This window comes from Schistocerca piceifrons, chromosome 7 (assembly GCF_021461385.2).
Source record: "Schistocerca piceifrons isolate TAMUIC-IGC-003096 chromosome 7, iqSchPice1.1, whole genome shotgun sequence".
Taxonomy (NCBI): Eukaryota; Metazoa; Arthropoda; class Insecta; order Orthoptera; family Acrididae; genus Schistocerca; species Schistocerca piceifrons.
Genome location: NC_060144.1, coordinates 318,421,945 through 318,434,285, shown reverse-complemented (window position 1 = coordinate 318,434,285; position 12,341 = coordinate 318,421,945). Strand labels below are relative to the sequence as shown.

General features: G+C 46.3%; 1 protein-coding gene across 1 annotated transcript in view; it reads right to left on the bottom strand.

The window, feature by feature from the left end:
- The window catches only part of LOC124805313 (15-hydroxyprostaglandin dehydrogenase [NAD(+)]-like), a 103,706-nt gene that overhangs the window by 58,988 nt on the left and 32,377 nt on the right, over positions 1-12,341 (bottom strand). Inside the window, exon 3 of the mRNA XM_047265828.1 lies at positions 2,002-2,108. Within this exon, the coding sequence (XP_047121784.1) occupies positions 2,002-2,108 (107 nt within the window). The remainder of the gene's footprint in view (positions 1-2,001; positions 2,109-12,341) is intronic.

Genomic DNA, 12,341 nt, shown 5'->3' with positions numbered 1-12,341 from the left:
AAGACGGCTTAACGGTGTGCGGGACCATAGCCCAGCTTCATGGAGACGGTTGCGAATGGTCCTCGCCGATACCCCAGGAGCAACAGTGTCACTAATTTGCTGGGAAGTGGCGGTTCGGTCCCCTACGGCACTGCGTAGGATCCTACGGTCTTGGCGTGCATCCGTGCGTAGCTGCGGTCCGGTCCCAGGTCGACGGGCACGTGCACCTTCCGCCGACCACTGGCGACAACATCGATGTACTGTGGAGACCTCACGCCCCACGTGTTGAGCAATTCGGCGGTACGTCCACCCGGCCTCCCGCATGCCCACTATACGCCCTCGCTCAAAGTCCGTCAACTGCACATACGGTTCACGTCCACGCTGTCGCGGCATGCTACCAGTGTTAAAGACTGCGATGGAGCTCCGTATGCCACGGCAAACTGGCTGACAACTGACGGCGGCGGTGCACAAATGCTGCGCAGCTAGCGCCATTCGACGGCCAACACCGCGGTTCCTGGTGTGTCCGCTGTGCCGTGCGTGTGATCATTGCTTGTACAGCCCTCTCGCAGTGTCCGGAGCAAGTATGGTGGGTTTGACACACCGGTGTCAATGTGTTCTTTTTTCCATTTCCAGGAGTGTAGCTTACTTTGGACACTTTCATTTATTAATGGCATGTATAATAATTGTCTGGGGAAATTACACGTAGAAAATATTCATTTCACAGTAACGTGTAGGGCAATATGTAGTGCACATCTTCGAACTTCACGTAGACAACTTCTTAAAAAATTAGAAACACTAACATCAATTCCCCAATAAAATATTTTCTTATACAGTTTGTTATGTAGAATGAAGTTCAATTTGAAAATAATAGTGGCTGTAATAAAAATGACACTAGGAACTAGAATACTCTCTGCTATCGACAACTTAAACTTACTCTTACATAGGAACCAGCAAAGTTTGCTTCCACGAAAATATTTAACCATCTCCGTTGTGAATTAAAGATGCTGAAGGGTAAAGAAATTTTCAGAAAAAAGGATTTGACAAATCCTTCTGCTTCATAGATGAATTTGTGAGTAGATAGTATGTATGTGGTTGGATTAAGATTAAAAAGTCCTGTATGTGTCCACACAGAAAACGTATCTTATTTGTAAACCTGCTGACGTGTTCCATGTCTCGAATGTGAACCACGCAACAGGCAAAAACCAAACTAGGACTCGTTTTTGTCGCGATAGTGAGTCTGCAAACTTACTAATTTTCCACTTCATAACAATTTTTATACAGTGTACTGCCACAAAATGAGTTTTATTACTGTCCAGTATTCGATCTTTTTCTCTCAGTTTAACGAACTCTCACGAAATTCTTTAACTGAATTAATACTTCCTTGTACCTCTGTCAAAAGATTGTGGACAACACACTTTCAACACTTTCCAAAGATTTAGGCTGCGGCCATTTCAAGCAGTACTCCCATTTTAATCCACACGCTCGACTGTTGATAGTCACTGCACCTGAGACTCTGCCATTTCAAGTCTCTGGCTCTTCCACCCACTGCCTCGCTCCGTGAAGATCTCATGCAGTAGTTGGACAAATAGCTTCGTTTGGTAATCAGATGGGTGTGTAACTCTCGATATCGTAAATATAACCGAATAATACTCTTACCATAGGATGGCCTACACAACAGTGTTCCGTACTCTCCTTTCACTGGTGTGTTGCATGTACACCATACATACTACTACAGCACCACATGACAATAAGTGAAACTGGAAATAGGCATGATGAAAGTAAGATAAAATGTTTTGTCACCAATAAGCAATTATTAAAAGTTTGTATTTATCTCTGTTCCTATCCACCCCTGTTGGAAGAGTTTCTGCACACTGTAATACACCGCATTCTATCACCTCTGGTTGTAGTAAGGAGCAACTAAGTCACACATATATGAATTACAGCGGTAGCCAACAGTAACGAAACAACCGTTGCGCCTTGTGGACGAGTGTGGTCTGTGGAAAGCACTCTGAGAAAACTCACCACATTGACGGCAATTGTCAGTTCCCAGTTGTCCTCATTAAGGACTCCAGCGTTGTTTATGACGATGTCGAGGCCACCAAACGTTGTCGACGCTTTCTTGAATGCTTCTGTAAGAAAACAAAGAGAATTTAATAAAGTGCCAGGTATAATGAATCTTGCAGTTGTATCCTATTCATCCATTCCTCTGAGTGCTTTCATTCCGAATTTTTCTTTATTAAAGGAGAAATACTTGCAGCATATCAAACATCAAATCGATATCGCAGACCTCGTGTCCGCGATATGAAAGACAACGTAAGCTCCACCAGGATTTTATCAGAGCAGAAATTCCCCAACCTTCATGTGTAAGAGAACTGTCTTTGTAGATGTCCACAGTGGATTGTATCAGCAATGCCCAGTTTCAGAAAAAACGGAAATCCAGACAATGCGCAGACGCAGAGGTAGAGGAAAATTCATTCCAGAGATATCCCCGTACTCAACAAGCCGACTGATAAATTCTTGCCCCGGAAATTATAGCCTAGCGTGAGAAGTTACGACACATGAACAGGGCTGAACAATCGGGTAAGCAAGAGGGTTATCGTCGAGTTGAATTCTTGATGTCGTCGGATGAGCATATGTCTGCCAGGACTTCTGTACTAATTTAATTTGATGTGCTAAAACAAAGACGCGGCTGTGTCAAGTATCACTGTCTATTTAAAATCCTTGATGTATTTTCGTTATTCAGTTTAAAAAATAATTGAGGCATTTATGCTACTCTCGAATACTAACAGTATTCCGACGCATTTGTTTATTTTGTAGTAGCCCAATAGAGATCCTGTTGCTGACGATATGAACAGAATTTATCTCTGTTTCAGTTCAGTTGGTGATTGGTTTGGTAACGTGTCAATTTTCGATCCATAGCGCGCCATTACACGCCGATTTGCGTTCTTTACAAATCGAACGTTGTCATGAAGTAAGATTAATGTTTTTGTATAATGGAAAACATTTTGTCCGCATTATGTTATATATTATCACGGTCTGTCGTCACAAATCTTATCTGCTCCTCAACAACGACTCTGAACTGACCACTATGAAATCAGAGATAATTTTGGCCAACAATAGGTGTGAATTTAGTCAGAATCGAAATTTTATGGCATATCATTGTTTGTCATGCTCCTGCTGTGGTCACTTGGACGTATCCCGACTCCGAACAATTCATTTTCGGAGGAATTACGTACAAGGACGTTTCGAAAATAAATTGCGCCGTGGGTTTGCAAGAGAAGATGGTACACCAGGTGACAAAAACAAACGCCATTCGAATATACGTCAGTTGCTGGTTCAACGACGAAAGGCGCCTCGGCGAAGAAGGAATGAAGCACGCACAGAGTGCAGAAGAAGAGAGTATCAACAGACTGGCGTGTCCAATGTTATCACGACGGTGTAGACCTCCTCAACAAACACAGATCCGCCATACAACGAGAGAGAGAAAGGCTCTTTGAGTGAAGGTGTTGTGCTGTTGGACGACCACGCGAAACCACACACAGCAGGGCTCACACAGGATCAGCTTCGTCGCTTTGGATGGGAAAGACTGGATCAGGCGGCTTACAGCCCCGATATTGCCCTATCAGACTTTCACCTGTTCCCTGCACTGAAAGCCCCACTACCAGACCAGTGCTGATGTGGAGAAGGCTATAGGACAATTCTTTGCCTCACAGGGCACCGCGTTTTACCAGAGTGGTTCTTCAAATTGACTGCACGCTGCGACAAATGCGTCGAAGTCGGTGGCGACTACGTCAAAAATGGTTCAAATGGCTCTGAGCACTATGGGACTCAACTGCTGTGGTCATCAGTCCCCTAGAACTTAGAACTACTTAAACCTAACTAACCTAAGGACATCACACACACCCATGCCCGAGGCAGGATTCGAACCTGCGACCGTAGCAGCAGCGCGGCTCCGGACTGGAGCGCCTAGAACCGCACGGCCACCGCGGCCGGCCGGCGACTATGTCGATAAATAATGCTTGTTGTATAGTTCGTAATGCCATGATGTATTTGCTTCTGGCAGTAAAATTCCCATTTTTAAAACAATGACGAAACTTACTTTCGGAACGTCCCACGTACATTAATTTCTATTCAGTTACATTTCTTCCTCGATTTTAAATGGGACACATTACATTTTGTATGAACATGCTATTCAGACACGACATACACGGAGGAATGTATACAGTGTGTGCGACCAGTTATTCCGCATTGTTATTATTATATTGTCAACAGTGAAATGTAATTACGTCTTTATTTTTCCCAGTGGTTCCAATGGCTCTGGGCACTATGGGACTTAACTGCTGAGGTCATCAGTCCCCTAGAACTACTTAAACCTAACTAACCTAAGGACATCACATACATCCATGCCCGAGGCAGGATTCGAACCTGCGACCGTAGCGGTCGCGCGGTTCCAGACTGTAGCACCTAGAACCACTCGACCACTCCGGCCGGCTGATTTTTCCCATTCTTATCGTGAAGTGTATCATGAAAGTAATAGTATTAGTTTAATTTGAAACGCTTAAGTTCATTATTTGTTATAGGAAAGCAATACGTGAATACTTTCTTTTCCTAACTAAATCGCTAACGGCAGAGGCTAGATATTAGGTAAATTGAAGGTGGAGGGGGGGGAGGAAGGGAAGGGAAGAAGCTATTGATGCCAGCTGCACCGGGACTTTATACGGAATCAGCGGCGACAAGTGAAAATTTGTACCGACCGGGATTGGAGCTTGAGACTATATCGGCACCCCACTAGGCCGACCCACATTTACATCTAGCGCCGACTGTCTGCACTCCAGTGTGTGGTACTTGTTGCGTTCAGATCACTGCGCGCCGTGTTTTATTAGACTGTGTGTTAGTTATTTTCCGACCAGATGGCAGTGGCAGATATGCCGACAGATCTGCTTTCTATTTCAAGCAACGTTCAAACGAATGTCCAATTTGTTTCCTAAAATTTTTAGGCGACGTTCTTAATGTGTTAAACCGGTGACTGGATCACCTTATTTTTTTTTAAGTGGTCATCGAGTCACATTTCCCTGTGCCTTTCTTTTAGCTCTTCTGTAGTTTTACTACTGTTTTAATCCCGTTTATGGCACCTTTCACCCTTTTACCGTTGTCTTAAGGCGTGCGAGGCAGGGCGATTGTCTGGGTCAACGCGAGTGAGGTAGGAGTGGTGACTGAGTGTTATTTTATAGGTTTCCGCTTGACTGCATCACAACAATTTTAGTCATTTTCTCCACATTTGCTTCTTTTAGGATGTGTAAGGGCGCTGATAACCTCGGTGTTGAGCGCCAGTAAGCTTCAAACAAACAGTCGAATGTCGTTGTGCATCCACACTGAAGGTGGTGGATTCACTGCCCATCGACGCGAATCAGTTATATGAACGCGTGATGTTTGTTCTTTTAGACATGTCCGAAAGAAGAGACACCACGCACTTATATGAAGGCTAATTAAATAAATTTAAAAAATAAATCTGCATCCCTCTAAGCTGCATTTATTTTTCTAATTTTTTGTAAAAAAGGTTTAAAACACAATTCATCCAGCTTGCGTCTATCAAGGAACAACCTCAGATTTTTCGGAACAGCTGGACTATACCACGTAGAAAATCCTACTTAAATATATTCATCAGTTAAAGAGAGGGTAGTGAACTTCCATGAATACAGAAGGACAGGTGTTGCTCACTTGCCGGCCGGCGTGGCCGAGCGGTTCTAGGCGCTACAGTCTGGAACCGCGCGACCGCTACAGTCGCAGGCTCGAATCCTGCCTCGGGCATGGATGTGTGTGATGTCCTTAGGTTAGTTAGGTTTAAGTAGTTCTAAGTTCTAGGTGACTGATGACCTCCCATAGTGCTCAGAGCCATTTGAACCATTTTGTTATTCACTGCATTGTAACAATTACATTACATAAGAAAAAAATGCGGCACTCACAATAAATATAGCATTGTACACCTGCACGCCATCGGCGAATATGTAAATGATTAGAGCTAAATTCTCTGTGACAAATAGAACGACCACCAGAGGGGTTATTGTCGTTCGTGTTTAGTGGTATTAGACTGGAAAGTCGCACAGGTCACACAAACATTCAAGAATCGTAGTAGGAGTGATCCACTAAATTATAGGCCCATATCATTAACGTCGATATGCGGCAGGATTTTGAAACGTATATTGTATTGGAACATTATCAATTACCTCGAAGAAAACGGTCTATTGGTATACAGTCAACATGGATTTTGAAAACATCGTTCTTGTGAAACACAACTAGCTCTTTACTCGTATGAAGTGCTGAGTGCTATTTACATGGGATCTCAGATTGATTCCGTATTTATGGATTTTCGGAAGGCTTTTGACACTGTATCATAAAAGTGGCTTGTAGTGAAATTGTGTGCTTATGGAATATCGTCTCGGTTATGTGGCTGGATTCGTGATTTCCTGTCAGAGAGGTCACAGTTCGTAGTAACTGATGGAAAGTCATCAAGTGAAACCGAAGTGATTTCTGGCGTTCTCCAAGGTAGTGTTACAGGCCCTTTGCTGTTCTTTATCTATATTACGATTTGGCAGACAATCTGAGCAGCCGTCGTAGGTTGTTTGCAGATAACGCTGTCGTTTATTGACTAATAATGCCATAAGAAGGTCAAAACCAATTTGCAAAACGATTTAGAAAAAATATCTGAATGGTGCGAAAATTGACAATTCGCCCTAAATAACGAAAAATGTGAGGTCATCCACATGACTGCTAAAAGGAATCCGTAAAACTTCGGTAACACGAGAAATCATTCAAATTAAACAAAATACCTAGGAATTACAATTACGAACAACTTAAATTGGAAGGGATACATAGAAAATGCTGTGGGGAAGACTAACCAAAGACTGCGTTTTATTGGTAGGACACTTAGAAAACGTAATAGATCTACTAAGGAGACTGTCTACACTACGCTTGTCCGTTGTCTTTTAGAATACTGCTGTACAGTGTGGGATCGTTACCCGATAGGATTGACGGAGTACATTGGAAAAGTTCAAAGAAGGGCAGCACGTTTTGTATTACCGGGAAATAGGCGAGAGAGTGTCACTGAAGTGATATAGGATTTGGGGTGGACATCATTAAAACAATGGCGTATTTCCTTGCGGCGGAATCTTCTCACGAAATTCCAATCACCAACGTTCTCCTCCAAATGCGAAAATATTTTGTTGACACCGATCTACATAGGGAGAAACGCTCAGCATGATAAGATAAGGGAAATCAGAGCTCGTACAGTAAGACGTAGGTGCTCGTCCTTTCCTTGCGGTGTACGAGATTGGAATAATAGAGAATTGTGACGGTGGTTCGAAGAACCCTCTGACAGGCACTGAAATATGATTTGCAGAGTTTCCATGTATATGTAGATGTAGAGCAGGCCTGGTAGAGTGTATAAGGGGGGTGAAAAATATCAGATGTTGAGTAATGACTGTGAATGACACGGAGTTGCCGCTTACTCTTGTGGGACTGCGTTATCAGCATCTGAAAGAGTGTGAAAGGGGAGTCATTGTGACTCCCTATTTGACTGCTGGTCGAATCGTGTAGTATCCAGATATGTGGTGCATTCGGATGCGACAGTGGCCCGATATTAGACTGCATGGGGATGCTCACTTGCCGTCAAGGTTCCCGTCGACCAGGTCTGACCACCACAGGGGGAGATAGACGTATCTTGCGCCATGTACATCTTAACCCCTTTAACATCAACACCTGCCATCCCAAAGTAAGTGATGGACTCCCTGAAATATTCTGTGTCACCTTGCACCAATTTTCGGAGACTAACAACAACCAGTCTAGGGAAGTGCCGCCCCTGGCGTAGGCTGCCATTGACACCACATCACAAACGGCTGTTTTTCGGGCGGAGCCGTGACCGGGATGCATGGATGGCTAATCAAGTGTGTCATATGGTGTTCAGCAGCGAATGACGGTTCCGTACAAAACTGGTTGACGCCAACGTAGATAGCACATTAATTCTCCCTTCTTTCTCATGCCACCTTTTATGGTGAGTTGACAACAGATCTTTCGCCTTAATTTGGAAAGTTTGTGCTGATTCATTAGGACCTAATCATCTAGATTGTGTTCAGCAATGAATCACGGTTCTGCCCAACCCCAGTTGACATCAATGGTGATAGCACATTAATTCTCTCTTCCTCCTTTTCATGCCGCCTTTTATGGATTGTTGACAACATATCTTTCCCCTTCGTTTGGAAAGTTTGCACTGATTCATTAGGACTTAATCATCTAGAGGTAGAGTGCGTGTATGGAAAGCCAAAGGGCGCTGGATTGAGTACCAGTCGAACCACGAAAAGTTTACACTCCCCTGTCTTTCACCTAGCCATGGTCCACCCCGGTAGCTCAGTGGTCAGTTCGGCGCTAGCGGCCGTGCGAAGCGGAGGTCCGATACTTCCGCCTGTGCGGCGTGTGCGAGTGTTTGTTTACTTGTGGACTTAGTCTGCACGCGGGCTAGTAACACCGATCATGGCGAACAAGTACAGGAAAACTACATTACGATTCAATTTCTGCAAAGACTACGAACGACCAAAGGCTTTAGCAGTGGAACGATTCATTCGAGAGGACGTCAAGATACCGCCAAACGATATTATCGGAATTCACCTATCCATCGTTAGTCCCACGGTGTATGTTAAGATGATAAATGACGCGGCGTGTGAGAGAATTCTACAGGCGACAAAAGCAGGTCTCCGATTTTGCCATAGTGACAGGAATGTCGGCACGGTAACTGTAGAACATGCTGGTCTGGGTATACGGACAATACGTGTTTTTGAGCTGCCATTTGAGCTCCCGGCTGACGAAGTTATCGAGGCTTTTAAGCCATACGGCACAGTACATGGTCACACAGCAGAACGCTGGACACAATTCGCCACATACCCCGTTCTTAACGGAGTGCGGAAGATCACTATTGATCTTCAGAAGCATGTACCGTCCTATCTGACAATTGGTGGTTGTCGGGCGGTGGTGATTTATGATGGTCAACCACGCACATGTTCTGGATGTGGCCAGGAGGGACACCTCAGGTCGAACTGTATGCAACGGCGGATTACGCAACTGCCTTCAGATGTGCGGGAGCCGTTGTCGGCGATGACAGTACTACCGATCACCTATGCCAAAGCCCTCACTGCGTCCGCTGATGACCGAAAGGACACAGCCTCGGTGGAAGATCAAGATGGCACTCTCCGAAACCTTGTCGCAGACGTCGGGATGACAGAGCATGCTGCTCCGTCGAGCATACAATCTACGGCGACAACATCAGATGAGACCGAACTCCCACCCAGCACACCGATAGCACAAGAAGCAGTTCCAGCCACTACGGATGCTGTTCCGTCTGAAACGCACTCTGAGACGACATCATTAGTTTCGACCGAACTCCCGCCAAGTTCAACAATGGGACTCGAAACACTTCCAGTTCCTACGGATGCTTTTCTGTCGGGCAGCCGTGATTCGCTGCAATCTGAGGACACGGACGGAAGATCACGCAAACAGCGTTCCCCGAAAAGGAGGAAACGGCGGCGTCGCACGACATCTCCTCGGGATGACTCCCCTTGCCCCGACGACGATTTGCCTGTGGACCAAGACGACACAACAGCCTCTACGAAACAGCATGAGGCACTGGGAACTGTTCGATCCGACCCACAGCGGTCTGTCACATTGACGGTACCGGGACGTGGTGATGCTGAAGAGAAATCACAGCCAGTTGGCTCTCCAGACGCAGATGCTGTGGCTATGGACACGAATATATCACAGCCTGAAAAGATGTGGTATGAGGATATTGAGGAGGCGCCGGACGTCATACAGAGGCAGCCGGCACTCACGAAGACGGACTAATAATTGCTGACGGTGAAGGGAGAGGGGCGAGAGAACGTCTTCTAACTCAGCCCCCGGCGCCGATGCAGGGAGATGTTGTTGCGCCTCGACAGAGTGGGATTCAACGCCATGCGAACCGTATTGCGACATTAAATATCAATGACGTGCGTTCACCGGCCAAAATACACCTATTGAAGGAAACGGTTTGGGCATCTGATGTGGATATTGCTTTGCTGCAGGAAGTCCACATAGCTGCACTCCCATACATCGCAGGCTACCAATCCTATTCGTCACATGGAGATCACAATGGGAGTGGGGTGGCAGTTTACGTGCGAGATGGCTTCCCAGTGGAAAACGTGTGTTATCTTCCGTCGGCCAGGGGAATGGCTTTCACGACGTTTGGGACACGCATCATCAATCTTTATGCACCGTCGGGAAACAATCGGCGGCGGGAAAGGGCGCGATTTTATGCAGAAGACATTGCTCCACTATTCCATGGACGTTCTGAATGTGTAATAATTGGTGGAGATTTCAACTGTGTTCTCAGCCAGAAAGACCAATGGCCGCAAGCAAACATCAGCCAGGAGTTGCGAATCGTTGTCAACGACCTTGTGCTTAGTGACACGTGGGAATTACGACATGGAGCTGCGCCGGGATACACCTATGTGACAAGTCATTCGGCGAGCAGATTAGATCGCATTTATATCTCACGGGCTCATGCAAATGATGTCCAGGACGCGGAATGCTGGCCATTGGCATTTTCCGATCACAGCGCTTACATCTGTACGGTGCTTCTTCCCCGTAGAGAGGTGTGGAACAGTAAGGCCCCGTGTAAACTAAACATTCAACATCTACATGATCCTGAATGCCGTCAACGGATCCTTGAGACATGGACGATGTGCGAGCGAAGGGTTGGAAGGTATGCGACGAAGCTTGATTGGTGGCTGACTTGTGCTAAACCGGCGCTTCGCCGTACGTTCATCTCATATAGCAGGGAAATGGCAGAATGGCGCCGCCGTACCACCGACTTTTATTTTGCAGCACTGCGCGACCTGGATGATGGCCCGCCGGGACAGGACATCTGGATCGAACGCAAAAGGATAAAAGCTAAACTAGTGGCTTTAGCTCGGAAACATCTTCAGGGAACCATGGTGCGCGCCAGATGTCACGATACGATAAGGCACGAGATTCCTTCCATGCACCACGTCGTGAATGAACGAAAGCACCGACGACGCGTTTTGGTACGGGAGTTAATCACCCGCGAAGACCGAAGAGTGACGCGTCAAGCGGACATTGTCTCTGCATTCGTCGATCATTACCAACACAGCTATCGGGAAGAAGCAGCCTCTTTCGATGACCTCGACCGTATAGCCACGTCCGTCTCCCGTACACTGACGGTGGAAGCCACGGGAACCTTACTGTAAGCCATTAGCTGTGAGGAAGTACATGATGCGATCGCACAAGGTGCGTTGAATCGGTCCCCAGGCATTGATGGGCTTCCTGCTGAATTCTATCGAGAATTTCGCAACGAAATGGCACCGCGATGGACGGAAATGTACAACGAGATGTTAAATTCCGATGCACCTATTCCACCGGCTTTTATGGAAGGCCTCCTGGTGCCAGTACATAAACCGAAGCCAGGAATTACGGTCACACATTATCGCCCCATCACCCTGCTTAATGCCGACTATAAGATCTTTGCACGGTTGCTAGCGTCCCGATGTCGTATGTTAATTCGTAGCGTTCTCTCTCCGGAACAGACGACACCGGGTGGATCGGTGAATGTGCAAACAGCTACTGGCGAATGCCGTGATGTGATAGCGCTGGCGGAGGAGTGCCGGCTTAAAGCGGCGATGGTGGCGGTTGATTTTGACAGTGCTTTTCATAAGGTGCGCCACAACTATCTGTATGCTGTACTGGAACAAATGGGTTTTCCAGACCGTTTTACTGGTCTCATTAGAAGGATTTACGGGGGCGCACAATCCTTGGTACAGGTTAATGGGCGTATAGCAGGGCCCATTCAAATTCGACGATCCATTCGCCAGGGCTGCCCTCTTTCGATGCTGCTGTTCGCGATAGCGTTGGAACCATTAATTGGGAGGCTCACCAATTCTCTTTCTGGGATGGAACTACGGGGCTACACCTTCAAATGTCGTGCCTATGCGGACGACCTCCTGCTGCTCGTTCGTTCTGAGGAAGAGGTGAAGACGGTCCTTGAACTGTTGTTGGACCACAGTGTGATCGCGGGTAGTGCAGTGAACATGAACAAATCGGCGGCAATGCCGGTTGGAAGGGGCCTTACGCCGGAAAAAATCAGTCCGTTTCCTTATGTGCAACGATTCCGCTATCTCGGCATAGACTTTACCTCATCTGTAAAACATACTGTAGCAGTTAACTACCGACGTATTTTACAGACAACACGTACCATGGTCCGACAACATCTCCTACGGCGCCTTGATCCTTTGCAGCGAGTCAAGTACCTGAACACTTATGTGGTT